Source organism: Equus przewalskii, chromosome 19, assembly GCF_037783145.1.
Source record: "Equus przewalskii isolate Varuska chromosome 19, EquPr2, whole genome shotgun sequence".
NCBI lineage: Eukaryota > Metazoa > Chordata > Mammalia > Perissodactyla > Equidae > Equus > Equus przewalskii.
In genome coordinates, this window is record NC_091849.1 from 24,177,335 (window position 1) to 24,198,480 (window position 21,146).

General features: G+C 44.4%; 1 protein-coding gene across 3 annotated transcripts; it reads left to right on the top strand.

Moving 5' to 3' along the window:
* Nucleotides 1-648: 648 nt before the first annotated feature.
* Nucleotides 649-19,710, top strand: TRIM38 (tripartite motif containing 38). 3 transcript variants are annotated; one of them, XR_011529660.1, is made up of 8 exons: nt 649-1,085; nt 2,499-3,056; nt 7,079-7,174; nt 13,927-14,157; nt 15,161-15,183; nt 15,280-15,392; nt 16,575-18,163; nt 18,616-19,710. XR_011529660.1 is itself a non-coding variant. In XM_008528118.2 (7 exons), the coding sequence occupies exons 2-7, from the start codon at nt 2,646-2,648 to the stop codon at nt 17,093-17,095; spliced, it is 1,395 nt and encodes a 464-aa protein (XP_008526340.1). In that variant the 5' UTR covers nt 649-1,085; nt 2,499-2,645; the 3' UTR covers nt 17,096-19,710. The 3 variants fall into 3 exon arrangements, 2 of the variants coding, with proteins under 2 accessions (XP_008526340.1, XP_008526342.1); XM_008528118.2 differs by having other exon boundaries at nt 16,575-19,710; XM_008528120.2 differs by having other exon boundaries at nt 1,007-1,249; nt 16,575-19,710.
* Nucleotides 19,711-21,146: the final 1,436 nt, after the last annotated feature.

The following is a 21,146-nucleotide window of genomic DNA, read 5'->3' on the forward strand; positions in this document are numbered from 1 at the left end:
TCAGGGTCAGCATCTGACCAGCCAGGCCAGGGACCCAGAGTTGGCCCAGACAGCTCTCAGAGTCCAAGTTTAATTTCCCCTGGCCGTGTCCTCAGCCTCCCTTACTGGATTCCTTGGACCTCCATACATATTTATTTCCTAAAGAAATATTTATTGTGCACTTATCATGAATGCCTCTTACACCTCAGGCTATAAATGTGGCAAGGTTTTATTTTGAGGTGGTAATCTGTTTTTTCCCATTAAACAATGACTCTAAATTGAGTGGGGATAGTACTTTTGTTCTTATTTTGAACTGGAGAGTCTGCAGTTGAGCCACTAAGTATTGACCCCGACCCCACAGGGGGCAGGGCAGAGTGGTGGCCCGCGGGTCTCAGGGGGCAGGGCAGAGTGGTGGCCCGCGGGTCTCCCAGAGCTCCCAGCTGAGGCCACTCACTGCTGGGCCATTGGTAGCTCCTGTTTGCCGTCCTGGGCAGCTAACTCTGACTACTGGTAAGTATTTGAATCCTGCGGAGGGGCATTGAGGATGCAAATGAGACACAGCAACACGGCAGAGCAGAATGGGAGACTGCCTTGAGCAAATTCTGTGGTACCAACGCATCCTACTACTGTCACCACCCCTTTTTTAACCACATCCTTCAGAGCAGTTATAAGAGTGAGCGACCTAAAAATAGCATCCGTCAGAAAGGCTTATGGGTCCCGAGGGAGTTGATGGAAAAAGGAAAAATATCTCAAGTCAGGGTCTGTGAACTCTGTGATTTTAGATACTCTGTGCTGGGGTCACAAAATAGTTTACTGGCTTATTAATTTGCTGCTTCTTTTTGTTGCTGTAAAAGGACATTTTTCTACAGTCTCCCCTCCCTCTCAGGAGGAGTTGAGTGCAAAAGATACGGGTAATTTCACTAGTCTCCTCCTCAAACCCCACGGGGCGGCGTCCCGGAGTAGTTTCACTTTTGAGTTAACTTCTTCACTCGGGTCTCTGAAAGCGGCAGCTACTGCGGAGACTAGCAGCGAACATGTGACTGCCTGCTGTGTGGTGAAGGCAGCAGAAAACGTCTATGCCAACGTTTTCTGGGCGGAGGGATATGGTGAGTGTGTGGTGGTGGGCAGCAAGGAGAGGGGACTGTTTCTTGATCACAGAGCCTGCTGAAATACTGAAAATGCTCAAGACTTGGCTTTGTAGCTCTCACTCCCTGTCTGCTTTCTCTTTCACCCGACTCTGTGCCAGATCTCAGAAGATCCTGGATGTGAGGTGAGTGGAGGCCCAGGACAGGCCTCAGAGATGGGGAGGGCCTTCTCCCCAGGAGCACAGCACTCCTGGCAGAGAGCAGCCTAGTCTATCTCTTGAGAGAAATAAGCCGCCAAGGAATAGAAGTCTTCTGAAGAATTCTCCATGGCTCCAAGAGACTGGGCCTGGTTATTAGAGGGAAGCAGCCTATCCGGTAACTTTAGCTGAATCCTTGTTTTTAATTCTGGTACTGTCAGTTCAAAGGAAAGGTCACCCCCTAAACTTCCTTCCACCTCCGCTCCCCTCCCTGAGTGGGAAGGGGGGAACAGGGCTAGGTTCCTGAAGGAAGCAACTGCAGCAGTGGGTGAAGGCACAGACTCCTTTGCTCCTTCTCACTCCTCTGCTGTCTCTGGTCATCCAGTCCTCACTGGTGGATACCAGGGAGTCCAACACCTGGGATTCCACAGAGCCCCAGCCTTCCCCATCTGCTTCCCACCTCCCCCTCATCCTGGATTCTGCAAACTCCCTGTGTCCCAGTCACCCTGAACTTCTCCTGGGAGATGAATCCTGGTCTGGAGAAGAGACAGTCACCTCCCGAGTTATCCAAGGGCTCTGCTCCTCAGGGCCAACCCCTTAGCTTCTCAGCTCTCTTTCCAGTTCTGTTTCCCTCAGGTCAGGGAGGGCAAAAAGGACAAACTGGTTCTTCTGGCTGTCTTGTTTACTTGCATTATCATCCTCTTTGGGTCTCCACTGAGACATTAACCTGGTGTCTTTTGTTCTTTGTGGAGTGGGGGTAGAGAGAACTGGGGGTGTGGGTTCCAGTAGAGCTGAGTATGATTGTCTCAATAGAATCCTTCACAGACCACCCAATTTCCTAAAAGTTACTACCAGTTACAAAGAAGTAGTTCTGGTACCAATTATTCTTGAAGTTCATTAGAGTAGAATAGAGTGTCACCCTCCCTCACCGAGTTCTCTCTCTTGCTGCAACTTTTTTGAGGAGGCCTGCCCTGCTTCTCTCTCCCTCTTAGCACTTGGTCCAAGGAACTTTCTGCAATGATGGAATGTGCTGTAGCTGGGCTATCATGTGGGCTCTAGCCACCTGGGGCTATTAAGCAATTGAAATGTAGCTAGTGGGACTGAGAAACTGAATTTTTAATTATTTGATTTTACTTAATTTAAATTGAAGTGGCCACATGTGATATTCACCACTATATTTCACAACATAGCTACATTTTATGCATCTTCTAAATTCCAATCCATTTCTTCTCTCTAGAGAGAAGATTTCAAGACCTGTGGAGGCCAGTGGCAGCCAGTGCATTGAACAGAAACTCAGGTGAGGTATATTTCTATCACTGTGGGAAAATTCTGGCTGCTTCATCTCTGCCTCTAGATCCAGTGCTGGAGCTTTTCAGGAAAAGCCATGGCTTCATCCGGAAACGCCAAGAAGATGAGGGAGGAAGCCACTTGCTCCATCTGCCTGAACCTGATGGTTGAGCCCGTGAGCGTCAGCTGTGGACACAGCTACTGCCACTTATGCATAGTACGCTTCATTGAGAACGTACGCCTCTTGCAACCATGGCTGGGGACATTCTCCTGTCCCCAGTGTCGGGCTACATTTCAAATGGCAAGCCTCCGGCCCAACAAGCAGCTGGGAACCCTCATTGAAGCCATCAGGGAGATGGAGCATGAAATGTCATGTGAGGAACACGGAGAGAAGCTCCACCTGTTCTGCGAAGACGAGGGCCAGCTCATCTGCTGGCGCTGTGAACGGACACCACAGCACAAAGGACACACCACAGCTCTTGTTGAAGATGTATGCCAAGGCTACAAGGTGGGTGTTCGGGCCAGGGGCAAACACCCAGTCTCGTGCTGCTTCCCCAGACCTGAGATTACTTAGCCCCAAACCCGAGATTATAATCCTGAAATACAGCTTTCATCATATCGTTCTTCTGAAAAATAGTTTATGATGGGTCCTCACTGAGTCAAGTCCTGGCTCTCCATCCTGACGTTCAATGGGATGGTCAAACTCTTGTCTCTGTCCACTCTTGCTATGATGAACTTCTCCCTGCTCTGGAACAATATGCTCAAACCCACACCTGCATATTTTATGGCTTCACACAGTGTATTTAATTTGAGAAACCACAATGTGCAAGACTATGTGATAGTTTAAAAACAGAGGACAAAGACACACCACCTTGTAGGTATCCTACAGTGTAGTACGGAAGACAAACCAGCAAAAAAGACTGTCTTAGGGTCCCCTGGTTTGGGTGGTAGGGAAGGGCATCAACGGATAGGGAGTGGTATCTGAGGAGCCTTCTCAGAAGTAACTCCTCAAGAGATAAAAAAATTACCCAGGGAGTGCCGAGCTCTGCGCCCAGCCGCCGCACGCCCCGCGCGGCACTTCCTCCGCGTCCTGGCCCGGGAGCCGAGAGCTCGAGCTCCGGTGTGAGCGAGCCCGCCGGGCGCGGGGGGTGCGGCGGAGACCGCAGCCGGCTTCCTGGCGGCGGCCGGGGCAGCGGCAGCGGCGGGATATCCATCTTGCGCGGCAGTTGCTCCCGAGGGGCGGGGGTGGGGTGGGGTGAGGGAGGGGGTGCTGGGTGCGGCCGCCCCCTGATCTCAGAGCCGCAGCCGGCGAGGCCCGCAATGGGGGCGGGGACGGGGGATCCCCCTCGGCGGAACCGCTTGTCCCTGTTCCCTCCCAGGCGGGCGGGGCAGAAGCGCAGCCGGAGGCAAGGGACCAATTACCATTTTGATTGCGACACCGAGGGGCCCATCTGGACTGAGGGCTAATTACCCGGCGAACCGTCGGGGCTCCAGCGGGATGTGCCGGGCGCAATCCCTTCACCCAGCGCTCCCCCCCTCCTCCCGGACCATCCCCGCCCCGTCTCTGTTGACCACCTCCCTGTCCCCTCCATTAGTCTCAGCCACCCTGTCGCTCTGTCCCTGTACTGTTGTTCTTCTGCCCCCTCCCTCATTCTTCCACTCTCCCTACCCCGTCATCCTGCCCCGCCCCCTCCTCCCCGCCCGGTCCTCTGTCCCTCCCTCTCCACTTCTTTGCTCAGTTCCCTTCCTCGATCGCCCTTCACTCCTCCCTCCTTTTTCTTTCTCTCCATTAGACCTCTCAGTCCCTCCATCCCCCGGTTCGCCTTCCCAGTCCCTGCCCCTCTCTGTCAACTTCCCCACTCCCCACCGCTCCAGAAATGAACCACATATAGGGGCAGGCCGGGTGGCGCAGCGGTTAAGTTCGCACGTTCCATTTTGGTGACCTGGGGTTCGCTGGTTTGGATCTCGGGTGCGGACATGGCACCGCTTGTCAAGCCATGCTGTGGCAGGCGTCCCACATATAAAGTGGAGGAGGATGGGCACGGATGTTAGCTGAGGGCCAGTCTTCCTCAGCAAAAAGAGGAGGACTGGCAGCAGATGTTAGCTCAGGGCTAATCTTCCTAAAAAAAAATAAAAATAAAAATATAGAAGTATGGAGGGGCCGGCCCGCGGCCTAGTGGTTAAGTTCGCACACTCTGCTGCCGTGGTCCAGAGTTTTGCGGGTTCCGATCCTGGGCTCGGACATGGCACCGCTTGTCAGGACACATTGAGGCAGCGTCCCACATGCCACAACTAGAAGGACCCACAACTAAGATATGCAACTATGTACCAGGGGGGATTTGGGTGAGATAAAGCAAAAAAAAAAAAAAGGATTGGCAACAGTTGTGAGCTCAGGTGCCAATCTTTAAGAAAAAAAAACTAAACTCATAGCAAAAAATTAAAAAAAAAAAGAAGTATGGAAAAAAACAGGGCATCCAGACAGAGGGGACCACATGTGCAAAGGCACAGGCATGGGACCTTTCCCGACTTGCTGTGACCAGGCCAGGGGCTGTGTGTAGGGAAGGGCAGGTGATGGCGTGGGAAGGGAAGTCAGGGCCCAGAACCTTGGTATCAGCTCAGAGTCTAAATCCCAGCCCAGAGTAGTATTGGCCATTGGGGGATTTTCATCTGCAGAGGCAAGGATCAGGTGGACAGTGAAAAGAGCATTCTCACGCTGATAAAATAAAAGGAATTTGAAGGAGTAACATTCACTTATTCCTGTAAGAAGGGGGGAGGGGGCAATTTCCAGCAAGACTCTGGAAGGGGAGTTGAAGGGTTTGGAACTGATTTGGTCATGGAGGATGAAGCGGAGGGAGAGGTTTTGGGTAACTCCCAAGTTTCTCACTCAAAATCGTGTAAAGGAAGGCTGACCTTTGCTGTGGTGGAATGAAGGAGTGGGCATACTCCGGCTGCCTGAGTCTCTCTCTGCCCTGTATAGATTTAAAAAAAAATGTCCTCAGTGTCAGGTGTCTTGTTCCCTCCCCTATGAGGCAGAAGTGGTCTTATATTAAGGTTCTGGGTCCTCCATCAGGACATGTCAATACTGACCACAACTCAGCACATGGCAGCTTTTCTTTAAACTCCGTGGAGCAGCTAATTACTGTAATGGGGATATTCCCATTGGAATTACTTTCCCACCAAGTAGTGAGACAAGAAACAGCACAGGGTAATGGTTACTAAGCCTCAGGAGTCAGGCTGCTTGGTTTGAAAATCTTAGTTCTGCCACTTACTGGATGGGTAACTTTGAGCAAGTTATTTAAAGTCTTCATGCCTTGGTTTCCCCATCTGTAAATAGGAATAATGGCAGTCCCTTCCCTTCCTGACATGCATGCCTAGGAGGTTGTTATAAACTTTAAGGACATTAATATATGTAAAGCTTAGAATAGTCCTTTGCTCACAGCAAAGGTAGTACAGTCTTTTGCTAACAAGCTTCATAGAGCTCTTTCTTGAGAGGGCTAGAGAATTCATGAATGTTCTTACTGGATTTACAGAGGACAGGAGCCAATTCTTTCAGTATTGACCTCAACTAGCAATTTGCTTTGGCTTAAAATTGCTTTCCATGAAAATATGAGAAACTATTTTGAAAAATAATCTAAGAGCTTAATATGGATACTAAGTCATTTTAGATTGGCCTCATGATACCATTCTTCAAAACATATCAGAACTCCCCTCCTCCATTAACCGTTTCTCCTAACTTCAGCTGGCATCCTGGTCTTACCTTCCTGATTCACCATAATACATACAAAGTTCCATGTGTGCCAAACACTCTGGCATGGATTATGTTTGATTCAGCAAATTGTTTTATAAAATCTTCCCTTAGATGATTATCTTGTTCTATGTGCAATATTTCTCTGGTAAGACTGTAGTGGTGGGTATAGCTCAGGCTCTGGGTCAACAGATGAGGTTGGAATCTCGGCTCACCCACCTATCGGTTTTACCACCTTCGGTAACTTATTTAATCCTTTCCTAAGCCTCGGTTTCTTTTTTTTTTTAAAAAAGATGGAGCATTTTTTTTCAAAGATTGGCAGCTGAGCTAACATCTGTTGCCAATCTTTTGTTTTCTTCTTCTCCCCAAAGCTCCCCAATACATAGTTGTATATTGTAGTTGTGGTCCTTCTGGTTGTGCTATGTGGGATGCCGCCTCAGCATGGCCTGATGAGTGGTGCCATGTCCGCGCCCAGGATCTGAACTGGCGAAACCCTGGGCCGCAGAAGCAGAGTGCGAACTTAACCACTTGGCCATGGGGCTGGTCCCCAAAAGCCTCAGTTTCTACAGCACGGAAATGATGTTAAAAATCTAACTGCTCAGGGTCGCCAAGGGAATCAAATATGTTTGTGCACATACAGCCCTCAGCATGCTTCCCGGCAAAGTGTAAGGACTCAATAAATATACAGTGTTATTCTAATAGTCTTGGAGGCTGGGATTCCCCTTAGGTGCCTAATGAAGAGTTGTCGAATTAAACAGACCTTGTTCACCCAATTTCTCCTTCAGGAAAAGCTCCAGGAAGCTGTGACAAAATTGAGGCAACTGGAAGAGGAATGTATGAATCTGAAGGTGTTCACAGAAAAGCAAATAACCGAATGGAATGTAAGAATTTGAATTTATTGATCTCAAGCTATTTTCCAATAAAATAATTGAAAAAAAAGTCTGAAACCCTGTCAAAGTGGCTCTAGGTAAATAGGCACACCAATTCTGCTTCTCCTGACTGAGGTATCAGGAATCCGAGTCAGTTACTACTGAAAAGTTGAAAGAGTTGGAGATAAATTCTCATAGATGTAGACAACCAGGGTCATAAAAACAAATAATGGTTTCTTCTTTGGGTTTCATTTGGTCTGGTTAGTGAGAATAAACCCTCATTGTGCTTTGCCCAATCATCCCCTATGCCTAAGCTCTGTGATGGAAAATAGCTTGTCTTTTTCTTGCCTAATTGCTCTGGCCAAGACCTCCAGTTTATTTTGAATAGGAGTGGGGAGAGTGGGGACCCTTGTGTTGTTCCTATTCTCAGAGGGATGGGCTTTTAGTCTTTCACCCTTAAGTATGATGTTGGCTGTGCGTTTGTCATTTATGGCCTTTCTTATGTTGAGATACTTTCCTTCTATACCCATTTTATTGAGAGTTTTTATCATAATTGGATGTTGGATGTCGTCAAATGCTTTCTCTGCATCTATCGAGATGATCATGAGGTTTTTCTTCCTCATTATGTTAAAGTAGTGTATCACATTGATTGATTTGTGGGTGTTGAACCATCCCTACATCCCTGTTATAAATTTCACTTGATCATGGTGTATGATCCTTTTAATGTATTGCTGTATTCAATTTGCCAATATTTTGTTGAAGATTTTTGCATCTATCTTCATCAGTAATATTAGCCTGTAATTTTCCTTCTTTGTGCTGTTGTTGCTTGGTTTTGGTATCAGGGTAATGTTGGCCTCATAGAATGAATTAGGAAGCATTCCATATTCTTCAATTTTTTGGAATAGTTTGAGAAGGATAGGTATAAAATCTTCTTTGAATGTTTTGTAGAATTCTCCAGAGAAGCCATCTGGTCCTGGACTTTTGTTTTTTGGGGAGGTTTTTGATTACTATTTTGATCTCTTGTGATTGGTCTATTCAGATTCTCTGTTTCTTCTTAATTCAGTTTTGGGAGGTTGTATGAGTCTAAGAATTTATCCATTTCTTCCAGATTGTCCAATTTGTTGGCGTATAGTTTTTCATAGTATTCTCTTATAATCCTTTGTATTTCTGCAGTATCCATTGTAATTTCTCCTCTTTCATTTCTAATTTTACTTATTTGAGACTTCTTTCTTTTTTTCTTAGTGAGTCTAAGGGATTGTTGATTTTATCTTCTCAAAGAACCAGCTCTTAGTTTCATTGATCCTTTATACTGTTTTATTTAGTCTCTATTTCATTTATTTCTGCTCTAATTTTTATTATTTCCCTCCTTCTGCTGACTTTGGGCTTTGTTTGTTCTTCTTTTTCTAGTTATGTTAAGTGTAGTTTAAGGTTACTTACTTGATATTTTTCTTGTTTGTTGGGATGGGCCTGTATTGCTATGAATTTCCCTCTTATAACTGCTTTTGCTATATCCCACAAGATTTGGTATGTTCATTTTCATTTGTCTCCAGGTATTTTCTAAGTTCTCCTTTGATCTTTTCATTGATCCAATGGTTATTCAGTAGCATGTTGTTTAGTCTCCATGTATTTGTGACTTCCCCAGCTTTTCTCTTGTAGTTGATTTCTAATTTCATAGCATTATGGTCCGAAAAGATGCTTCATATGATTTCAGTCTTCTTAAATTTATTGAGGCTTACCTTGTTTCCCAACATTTGGTCTGTCTGAGAATGTCCCACGTGTACTTGAGAAGAATGTGTATTCTGCTGTTTTTGGATAGAATGCTCTCTATATGTCTATTAAGTCCATCTGATCAAGTGTGTCATTTAAATCCACTATTTCCTTGTTGACTTTCTGTTCTGGATGATCTATGCATGGATATAAGTGGGGTATTGAGGTCCCCTACTATTATTATGTTGCTGTTAATTTCCCCCTTTAGGTCTGTTAATAGTTGCTTTATATACATTGGTGCTCCTGTGTTAGGTGCATATATATTTTTGTGTCACGTCCTCTTGGTGGAAAGTCCCTTTTATGATTATATACTGCCCCTCCTGTCTCTCATTGTCTTTTTTATCTTAAAGTCTGCTTTGTCTGAGACAGGAATAGCAACCCTGCTTTCTTTTGTTTGCCATTTTCTTGGAGTATCATCTTCCATCCTTTCACTCTGAGCCTATGTTTGTCTTTAGAGCTGAGATATGTTTCCTGGAGGCAGCATATTTTTGAGTCTTGTTTTCTAATCCATCTCACTACTCTGTGTCTTTTGATTGGAGAATTCAACCCATTTACATTTAGAGAGATTATTGATATATGAAGGCTTAATACTGCCATTTATTTTATCTCTTGTTTTCTGGTTGTTCTGTATTTCCATTGTTTCTCCTCCTTTGTATTTCTGACTGCCATTTCATTTTGCTGGTTTTCTCTGGAGGCTTTCTCAGTTTTCTCTTTTTTAATGAATTGTGGCTCTGCTCTGAATTTTTGTTTAGCTGTTACCATGAGGTTTGTATAAAAGATCTTGTAGATGAGATAGTCCATTGTCTGATAGCCTCTTATCTCCATTAACCTAATCAGGTTCTGTCCCTTTACTTGCCCTTCTGAGTTATTGTTGTCACAAATTATTCTGTTTTGTGTTGTGAGTTTGTGACTAAGTTGAAGTGTTTATAGTTACATTTTTTGTTTGAGGAAGATTAGCTCTGAGCTAACATCTGCCACCAATCCAACTCTCTTTTTTTTGCTGAGGAAGACTGGCCCTGAGCTAACATCCATGCCATCTTCCTCTACTTTATATGTGGGACACTTACCACAGCATGGCTTGCCAAGTGGTGCCATGTGTGGACCTGGTATCCAAACTGGCAAACCCTGGGCACCGAAATCGAACGTGTGAACTTAACTGCTGCACCACTGGGCTGGCCCCTATGGTTACTTTTGATGCTTTCCTCCTCTTTATCTTTTAAGTTATAATTAAGTATTTACTACCCTGTTCTGAAAAAGAGCTACAGTTTTCTGATTATGTTTATCTGTTCATCTCCTTGCTCAAAGCTTTGTAGACCTTTGCCTTATTGTTTCAGGAATAAGGGCATCCTTAGTCATTCCTTGTAGGGGAGGTCTAGTGGCAATGAACTCCCTCAGCTTTTGTTTATCTGGGAAAGCTGTTATTTCTCCATTGTATCTGAAAGATAGTTTTACTGGATAGAGTATTCTTGGCTGAAAATTTTTGTCTTTCAGTGTTTTGAATATATCATTCTATTCTCTCCTAGCCTGTAAGTTTTCTGCTGAGAAATCCCCTGAAATCCTAATTGGGGTTCCTTTGTAGGTTATTTTTTTCTGCCTTGCTGCCCTTAATATTTTTTGTTTGTTGTTCACTTTCGCCAGTTTTAGTATTATATGCCTTGGAGAAGGTCTTTTAGCATTGATGTAATTAGGAGTCATATTTGCTTCATGTATTTATAAGTCTGGTTCTTTCCCAGGTTTGGTAAGTTCTCAGCTATTATTTCTTTGAACAAGCTTTCTGCTCCTTTCTCCCTCACTTCTCCCTCTGGAATACCTATAATCCGTATGTTTCTTTTCTTAATTGAGTCAGATATTTCTCAAAGAATTCCTTCGTTTTTTAAAAATCTTAGTTTTCTCTCCTCCTCCACTTGAAGCATTTCTATCCTCTAAATTACTAATTCTTTCCTCCATAATATCAGCTCTACTCTTTAAAGGATTTTAAATTATTTCTTATCTCATTAATTGTGTTCTTCATATCCCGAATTTCTGTTTTTTTTATATATATATAGTTTCAATCTCTTTGGTGAAGTTTTCCTTCTGATCATTAATTTTATTCCTGAGCTCCTCGAACTGTCTTTCTGAGTTTTCTTGTAACTCGCTGGATTTCTTTATGACAGCTATTTTGAAGTCTCTGTCATTTAGATTGTAAATTTCTGTGACTTCAGGGTTGGTTTCTGGAAATTTGTCACTTTCCTTCTGCTCTGAATTGTTGCTGTAGTTTCTGATGCTGTTTGATGAGCTAACCTTTTGCTACTGCATTTGCAGTAGTATTAGGTCACAGATTCCACCTGCTACCACTGAGGGGAAGCAGGAGCTGTATTTCTGATCCCAGCTCATCCACTGGAAGTGGTGCAGGCACAGTGGGAGCTCCCACTGGCTGGGGAGGTGTTCTCACATTGGTGCAGGGCTGCTGCCACCCTGAGGCATGTTCCCACTTGTGGGGCTGCAGCAGTACCATGGGCACTCGCACTGGCCGGAAAAGCATTTGCGTGCATGTGTATATCTGCTGCCTCCTCTTCTTATTGTCATGCCGGCTGCTGTGCTTCATAGCTTGGGCTTCTTTGTGGATCCATGCCTGGGACCACAGTGGCAGTGTGGGCTCTTCCACTGGCCAGGGAAGCATCCAAACACAGGCCCAGGGCTTCTGCCACCCCTCCCCACAGTTGTGCCAAGGTGTGTTCCCACTTTTGAGACTGCAGCAGTACTATGGGCATTCGTGCGGGCTAGGAACGTGTTCAGGTATGTGCACAGGGCTGCTAGGGAGGGTAGAGGAGAGTTTACTTATCTCCACCATTTCCTGAGGAGCCAGTCCATCCACCTTCAGATGTATAGCTATGTCCGTCTCTCAGGCATCCTGTTGTGCTGTGTGGGTATCCTCCACTGGTCAACGAATGTCCATTTATCTGTAGTTCAAAGAGGGAGAGATAAAGGGAACAGCTCACTCTGCCTTATTGCTGACATCACCTTGTATCTGTAGAGGTTTCACTCCAAAGCTAGTTCTAGAGAGGCTTCCTTTAGCTATCCTTTTGTTAGGTTTCAACTTTTAAATACCTCAAAGTACCTTCCTAGTTTGCAGGCCTCAACCTTATTACCTTGGCACATTTACCACAGTGCAGGATGTAGCTCTCAGCCTTATGGGTTCAGAAACTAACCTTTGTGAGCACTAAGAAAACAGAATCACTCCAGGTTGAGATTCGTATTACTCAAGCTCATGAGGCTGATAAAGGAAATCTATTTGGTTTATAAGGAGGATCATAACTGCTGCAAGAACCTACACACTTGCAACAGCCGACTATGGGGTCTCTAAAACTATTTCCATGGCTGACCAGCCTGCCCATAATCATAGATGCATTTCTTTATGGAAATAGTCATGTAATCCATCAGCTTGCAGTCAAATCCCACAGGCCGGTGAGCTATTATGTCTCTTTCAGGGGTCTCTTCCGACCTCTGCCCTGATCCTTTGTGTGCACATATTGAAGTTGAACTCTCCAAGGACATTCTTACTTTCCTCATTTCTGGGATCTTGGGCAATGGAGAGGATCTTGATTATAACTAATATGGATGGAACCCTGTTAATGACCCTTCTTCCACAACATCACAGTCATTGAAACACTACATGAATTGAGAAAGCACAGATGGAAACTGCAATTCTCTATCTCCCAAAATGAAAGCTGAGTCTCTCATAAGATATATTTGGTTTCTGTCAGTCTTATACATAAGGGTGATTAATTGGACCCTGGATTGGTGGATGAATATTTCTGTTAACTGCTATAAAAGCCTGCTACCCAGACCTCCTCCTGCTGAGCATCATGGACTCTCCTCCCAGCCTTGTTGTCTTAAAGACCAGTCTTGGTTATGTTCATTACAGGCTTTTGCTTCAAGAAATCCCTCAGATGCAGAGATACCTTCTTACCTTCCATATAAAAACTCATCTTTATCTTTGTAACTGATAAAGTGAATTCAGCCCTAGTTCCATGATTAAATTATCTAGCACTCCTATCCTTCCTTTCTCCTGCCTCTTAGCTCAAGAAGAAGGAAATGAATCAGGTAACCATAGAGAATCCTGACAGCCTCCCCCACATCTAAGTGCTCTCCTCCCATGCTTGACTCTGCAGCAGGGAACTTCATTCTTCCTGCTCAAATGACTCATGGGAAAATAATGTCACGGTAGCTGAACAAACTTTCTTTTGTGTATGTGTATGTTAAAATACAGATAACATAAAATTTACCATTTTAACCATTTTTTTTCGATGTGATGCTTTTTTTTGGGGGCGGGGAGTGAGGAAGATTGGCCCTGTGCTAACATCTGTTGCCAATCTTCCTCCTTTCTTTTTTCTCTCAAAGCCTCAGTACATAGTTCTATATCTTAGTTGTAAGTCCTTCTAGTTCTTCTGTGTGGGATGCTGCCACGGCATGGCTTGATGAGCGGTGCTAGGTCCACTCCCAGGATCTGAACCAGTGAATGCCAGGCCACTGAAGTGTAGTGTGTGAACTTAAGCACTACGCCACCAGGCTGGTCCCCATTTTAACCATTTTTAAGTGTGCAGTTCAGTGGCATTATATACTTTCACATTGTAGTGCAACTGTCACCACTACCCATCTCCAGAGCTTTTTCGTCATTCCAAACTAAAACTCTGTGCCTATTAAACAATAACTCTCCAGTCCTTCCTCTTCCCAACTCCTAGTAATCACTATTCTACTTACTGTTTCTATGAATTTGACTCTTCTAGGTATCTCATATAAGTGGAATAATACAATCTTTGCCCTTTTGTTTCTGGCTTATTTCACTTAGCATAATATCTTCAAGATTCATCCATGTTGTAGTATGTATCAGAAGTCCATTCCTTTTTAAGGCTGAATTGTATTCTATTGTATCTAGATGCCACATTTTGTTTATCAACTCATCCATCAATGGACATTTGGTTTGTTTCCACCTTTTGATTATACTCTCTTGACCCTAGGAGAAGATAAACATTCAGAGACAAAAAATCCAGTCTGAATTTAAGAATCTCCAGAGCTTCCTGCATGAGGAGGAGAAATGTTACCTATGGAGGCTGGAGAAAGAAAAAGAGCAGATTCTGAGGAGACTGAGGGACAATGAGGCCAATCTGGGACGGAAAAGCCATGAACTTGAGAGCCACATCCTGGAACTAGAGGCAAAATGTCAGGGCTCAGCCCAGAATTTGCTGCAGGTGAGGCTCTGCACTTGGAAGAAGGAAAGAAAGTGTCTGTCTATTCCTGAGCTATTAAGAGCAGACTAGTGAGGAAGGATGGGAAAATTGGCAAGGCCTGCCTTCTCCACCCATAAATGGCACATTAATGTGGGGAATTTAAAGTAATGTTTCTTTTAGATACACATCAATATCTGCAGGGTTGCCTCCACTAGTCTATAGGGTGCCTTTATGCTACTCAGAAAAATATACTCCCTCTGGGTGGCCACAATGAGTTCCTTGGCCAATCAAAACCATGGGTAACTTTTACTACCATTTGTCCCTGGTCCATGTGCACAGAACCCTGACTGTCAAACTGTCTCTTGAAATACTCCTCCAGATGACTGGTGGGTGATAAGGTGGGGCAGCTACAATGAGTGATAACCTTACCCTTGATTTGCTTATAGAGCCCTTGCTCCAGAGCTCTTATGGGGCCTCCTTTCAAGGCCTGGAGCTATTTCTTCTAGTTCCCACTAATAGAACTGGAGGTTAAACTGTAAGGTTAAGAATGCAGCATGGCTGCTCCACCACGATATGATGCCTGCTGCCTACCTTAGTGGCCCAGAGTCATGGGCCATGCGTGGATTCACCACTAAGGACCTTTGTGATAAGTAATCTCTAGTATGGGCTCATGCTGAAGGAAATTAGGTCACTGAAAGCCAATCTTGTCAGAGGGAGCATGGGCAAAGCTCCTGGCCCTCTTCCCCAAGCAGCCCACAGGCTGGTACAATAGCGGACACTACAGCTCCCCACAGGCCTCAGCAAGGAAGATAACAGACTCAGAGGTTGATAAACATCCTACCATGCTGACTATCCCAAAGGGCTGGGATGAGAATCGTTCTGTCTGTGCATCCATCAATATCTAAGGCTGGGGTCACTCTCTTTACATCTTTGGAAGGAGCATTTATAGAGAACAGCCCCATATGCCAAACCCCCTGAAATACTGATGGTCCCACACTCACTTTTTGTCTTTGTTTCTCTGTAGGATGTGAAAGACACTTTGAGCAGGTAAGTCCTGTGTGAATGCAGGAGGCAAGAGGTATGGGTGTATAGAGCTGACTGGAATGACCCACTGAAGAAGTCTCTGGCCTCTGGTTATTCTAGGAGTTGGGCTGTGAAGCTGGAAACACCAGAGGCCCTCTCTATGGAGGTTCATACTGTGTGCCATGTTTCTGAGCTTTACTTTGATGTGAAGAAAATGTTAAGGCGCTATCAAGGTATGTGATACCCAGTGTGGTTATCTGTGCAGACCCTTCAAATTTCTGTTCTCCTATTTATTAGCTGTGTCACCCCAGGCAAATAACCTCCTCAGTTTCCCCAGCTGAAAAATAAAAATATTAACAGTTCTTACCTCATTGGATTGTCATGAAAAATAAATGCATCAACATGTGTAAAATGCTTAGGAAGTGTCTGGGACATAATGTTTCTTGTTAATATTTAGTCAACTCTCAAAGCAATGCAGGAAAGGTAGGTGAGTATTATGGACTGTGGTACAAATAGTTTTAGAGCCTTGGCCCAGATATTACAGATGGTCAATGTTAGAACCATATGAAAACCAAATTTTACCAATTCCAAAGCCTGAGCTTCCTGCTCTCTTGATTCTCTTAATCAGTGCTTGCTGTAGTTCCACAGTCTCTTATCCACAATTATAAAATTAAAAAAGCTCTGAAAACTGAAATGTTTTCATGATTTGTTTGGCTGCAAAATTGGACCTAATTTGAATGATTTGGTGATTATATTAATTATCTATGGCTGCAAACAAATTTAGGGGCTTAAAAGCAACACTTTTGTCACAGGTTTTGTGGGTCAGAAATCTGGGCACAGCTTAGCTGGGTCCTCTTCTTAGGGTCTCACAAAGCCACCGTTAAGGTATTGGCCAGGCTGTGTTGTCATCTGGAGGCTAGGTTGGGTAAGAATCCACTTCTAAGCTCACTCTGGTTGTTGGCAGAATTCATTTCTTTATGGTTATAGGACTTAGGGCACTGGCTTCTTGCTAACTATTGGCTGGGGGCTGCCTTCAGCTTCTAGAAGCCACCCCTCAGCTCTGTGCACATAGGCCTCCCAATATGGCCAATTATTTCTTTAAAGTGAGTTCAGGAGAGAGTCTCTAGAACAAGTCTGTTAGCAAGATGGAGTCTTATAGAATGAAATATATTATAGGAGTCACAGCCCTTCATTTTTGTCCTATTCTATTGTCAGTAACATATATATAAATATATATGTATATACACCATATACCAGGAATTTTACCAAGCACTAAGCATACGTAGGCTCAGAGAATGACTCACCTAAGCTCACACAGCTAGTAAGAAATAATGCTTGCGTTTGAACACAGGCTGGTTTTATTTAAAACAAACTGTGTTCCCAGCACCAAAAAATGTGTGTTTGTTTTTTTTCAGTCAGTGTGACTCTGGATCCAGATACAGCTCATCATGAACTAATTCTGTCTGAGGATCGGAGACAAGTGACTCGTGGATGCCCCCAGGAGAAGCTTGACACTTCCAGGAGATTTACTGCCTTGCCCTGTATCCTGGGCTGCGAGGGCTTCACCTCAGGAAAACATTACTTTGAAGTGGATGTGGGAGAAGGAACTGGGTGGGATTTAGGACTTTGTATGGAAAACGTGCAGAGGGACATTGGCATGATGCGGACGCCTCAGTCTGGATTCTGGGCCATCAGGCTGTGCAAAAAGAAAGGCTATGTTGCTCTTACCTCTCCCCTAACTTCCCTTCATCTGAAAGAGCAGCCTCTGGTGGTGGGGGTTTTTCTGGACTATGAGGCCGGAGTTGTATCCTTTTACAACATAACTACTGGCTCCCACATCTTCACCTTCCCAGGGACCTCCTTCTCTGATACTCTCCGGCCCTATTTCCAGGTTTATCAATATTCTCCTTTGTTCCTGCCTTCCCCGAATGAGTAAGGGAAGGAGCAGTCTTCTGTTTGGTTTAACATGGAGAATATAATGTAAATCCCCTGTGGGCAGAAATTTGGTCTGTTTTCTTCATTGTTATTTCCCTGTACCTAGAATAGTGCTAGGCTTTTAGTGGATACTTAATAAAACTGCTTTGAATTAATGGATATAAAGACTGTAAAAATACCACAAATGGTCAGCTTGAGCTGGAGGAAAGCAAGATAACAGCAGTGATCATACATTGCGCTGTCCATCCCTCTTCAGTGGATTCAGAACTATGATTTGCAAGAGTCCTTGGGTGATCAGAAGAGTGACCCAGAGATCGGGAGGTCTGAGTTCTCCCAGTTTGATGCCATTGAACTCATGGGTGGGGGGTGAGGGAAAGCTGCGATTGTCTCTGCCAAATGCAGGAAAGAGCAGGAGAATCAAAATAGCAGTGACTCTTTTAACCACTGGCATGTTGATTAATAATCTGAGCCGCAACTGACATAGTAAGTGCATATGGCAACCAGACCTAGTGAGCTCTGCCTGGGCAGTAACCAAAAAAAGTGTGAGAGAAGAGTTAAAAGTGGCTTACAGTGAGATGCTTCAAATAGGGAGGAGACTAAGAGTAAAAATGAATTTTAATGGGAGACTCAGTACTGGAAAAGAAGTTGGTATTTTCAGTACTGGAGTCAGCCATCTTGAAATAGTTTAACATCTCAGTAAATAGTTGTTGCTGGCATGATTGTTGGCAGTCTTTATTATGATTCAAAGATGATCAAATAGGCCTTAAGTATACATGGATTTATTTTGGAAAGGACATTCCATGTAAAACCTAAGTTATTATAGCTGAGTTGGCTAATGACAGGACCGTGGTGAAGTCAGCTGAAACACAGACAACATTAATGCTGACCAAAAAATGTCACCAAATTGCTAGATGTTATGATAATTTATAGTTGATATAAAAATTGACGTTTGTTGATGTTAAAGTCTTCTGAGATTATCTTTCTAGGAACAGGGGAAATAGAAGAGTTGTTTTTGGATATTGGAGGCATGGTTGGGCCTCCTCTCCACCCAGAGGAAGACACAGAAGAGGTGAGACTATCACCCACTCTCCCCAGCATTGTAAGCTCTCCTAGTCATGCTGATAGAGGCTAAATGTAATTGGAAAGTAAAGGGTAGCAGAATATATTACCCCAAAATATGCCACTTTGGCATAAGAAAGATTTTGAACTGAAGGCAATAGAGAAAAACAGAAACAAGAAGAGCTCTCTGCCTCCCGCTATTTACCTTAAAGCAGGACATAAATTTGTAAAGTTATTCCCCCACCCCTCTCTACCAGAAAGGACAGAAGTTAATCACGAGAGACAACTCTAGATCCTTATCAGCCCAGAGACTGCACTAGAATAATCTACATAACAAATCTTGCTAATATAGCCCTTATCTACCACTACTTTCCCCATATATTTGCCTTCCCACAATTTGCTGCCTTGAAAGTCATTTTCCTTTGTCTTGTCACTTCTCTAAAAATCTGTTCTTTTGTTAAGATGCTACAGAAGCCCAAGTTCTAACCACCGCTTCAAGTGACTCATCTCTGAGTGCTCCCACGTGTATGCATGAAGCACATGTGTCTAGGAAAAACTCCCTGTTTCTCCGTTACTCTCTCACTGCTGTTACTGAAACCAAAGTGGATTCCCTCCTGGCAAGTTAAATCAGACTCTCCACCAGAAGTACTTGTCTTACAAAGTAAAGTATATTTGGAGCAAATAGGAGACAATGAAGAATCATTTCCAGAGTCATGGTGTCCCCAAACAATGGGAAGCAGGGACACTTATTTCGGATGGGGAATGAATATTCAAAAGGGGCATAGCGCTTATGGTAAGGCTTGGTCTGGTTCAGGGTGATTGGTGATTGTGATGAGGATTTTTAGGCTGCTTAATTTTAAAACAGTTTATGATGAGGATTTTTAGGCTGCTTAATTTTAAAACCACAGATGAGAATCAGGCTCCGAGGAGTGGAATTTGCTTGCCCTTTGATCAGAGACAATTGCATTTGTGAAGGAAATCTCCATGCCTCCCTCTCTGTGCCAGGAGGAAGGGAGGATGGCCTTATCTCTGGAAACTCTTAATGGGGAAGGCAAGAACTTAAGTCGTTTACTGTCTGGCAGCCTCATGTAACTGACCCCCCACCCCAAAATCCTCCTTTGTCTTTAGTTGAAGATAATATTTGAGCGGTGACTTCTGCCATTTACTCAATCCGGTTTGATTCTTATCTAAAAGTTGTGGGACCGCCCAATGGCCGGAACCTACCGGCACTGGTACCATTTTAACTTTTTTTCCTTTGTCTTGTAAAGAGATGACTCACATACCCATGCCTTAAATTTAGCCCTAACCCTCAACTCGGAGCAGCAGCAGGAGCTCTGACTGCCCGTGGGTCCTGTCCCCACACACCAGCTCTGCCTGCCCATGGGTCCTGTCCCCATGCCAGAGGGGGTAGCAGCAGCGGCTCTGCCTGCCCATGGGCTCTGTCCCCATGCCAGCGGGGGCAGCAGAAGCGGCGGCAGCAGAAGCTCTGACTGCCCATGGGTCCTGTCCCCATGCTATACTATACTATTCTCTAAATAAAAGAGCACTACTGCCAGATCTTGAGAGTCTAAGAAATCTTTCTTTCGACTCCTCGGCTCACCGACCCGCATCATTTCCATCTCCTTAACATAACAAAAGGAAAAGGAACAATTTGAAAAACAGTTTAAATATCCAAACCCACCCTTGAGTTCTTTGCAGTAACTAGTCAGTGACACTACTACCCCACTAACAACACTTCAGGATGCTTCTGACACGAGGTGTGGGCTTTTTTTCCCCACACCAACTGGGTGTCCTACAATTCAATTCGATCCTGACACTAACTGGAGATAGAACAGACCCCACAGGTTAAGGGCTCAGTCTCACAAGACTATCCCTATCCACCCCTACCGCAGACACAAGTCCAGGTCATCACCTGTGCTTCTGACTGGCTATAAATTGGAGGTCCCATGACCCCCCCTTCAGGTTTGATCATTTTCTGGAACTGTTTACATTTTCTGGAACTCAGGGAAATGCTTTGTTTACTGGTTTATTATACAATAAAGGATTTGGTAAAGGATACAGATGAACAACCAGATGAAAAAATATATAAGATGAGATTCAGAAGTGTCCCTAGCACAGGAGCTTCCGTCCCCATGGAATTGGGGCGCTCCACCCTCCCAACACATGGATGTGTTCACCAACTGTAAGTTCTCGAAATCTTGTACTTTGGGGATTTTTATGGAGGCTTTATCATGTAGGCATGATCAATCATGAGCTTAATCTCCAACTCCTCCTTACTCCTCAGAGGATGGGGAGTGTAGCTGAAAATTCTGAGTTTCTAATCATGGCTTGGTCTTTCTGGTGACCATCCCCCATCATGAAGCTATCCTGGAGCCCACCAGGAGTCACCTCATTAGGACAAAACAAACTCCTATCACCCAGGAAACTCCAAGGGAGTTAGGAGCTGTGTGTCAGGAACTGGGGTCAAAGACCAAATATTGCAACAAAGATGTTCCTAGTGCTCTCATAACTTAGGAAATTACAAGAGTTTTAGGAAGTCTCTGCTAGGAACTGGGGGCAGAGGCCAGTATATATATTTCCTGTTATTTCATAACATGTTAATAAACGTCTGTTTTTCTCTTATTAATCTGTCTTTTGTTAGTCTAATTTACAGGGCCTGAATTGGGGAACCTAAGATGGGTAGAGGAAAAAGATGTTTTTCCTCCTCTACCCGAGGAACCCCAGTGTTATTTGTTCTCTATCCTTGTAGTCTGAGTGCGTTGACCATGTTGTGGAGCCTCAGACCCACTGGATCACTGAGAGACCCCACCTTTGTGCAGGATAAGTGAAGGCACAATCTAGGTATCGCTAAGCTCATCTCTACCTCTAGGTGTCCTACAGTCTTGTCTTCTCCAAGTGTGGTCTTGCCCAGTGAGCAGCGGCCTTCCTTAACACTGGCAGGGCCTTCAGTACAGCTCTCGACTCAGAATCCTATATCCTTACATACTTAGATT

Excerpts from the sequence above, each read along its gene's own strand:
- TRIM38 (XM_008528118.2), top strand. The coding sequence starts at position 2,646 with ATGGCTTCATCCGGAAACGCCAAGAAGATGAGGGAGGAAGCCACTTGC. Across the intron at positions 7,175-13,926 it reads AGCAAATAACCGAATGGAAT|GAGAAGATAAACATTCAGAG; the intron begins GTAAGAATTTGA and ends TCTTGACCCTAG. Across the intron at positions 14,158-15,160 it reads CAGCCCAGAATTTGCTGCAG|GATGTGAAAGACACTTTGAG; the intron begins GTGAGGCTCTGC and ends GTTTCTCTGTAG.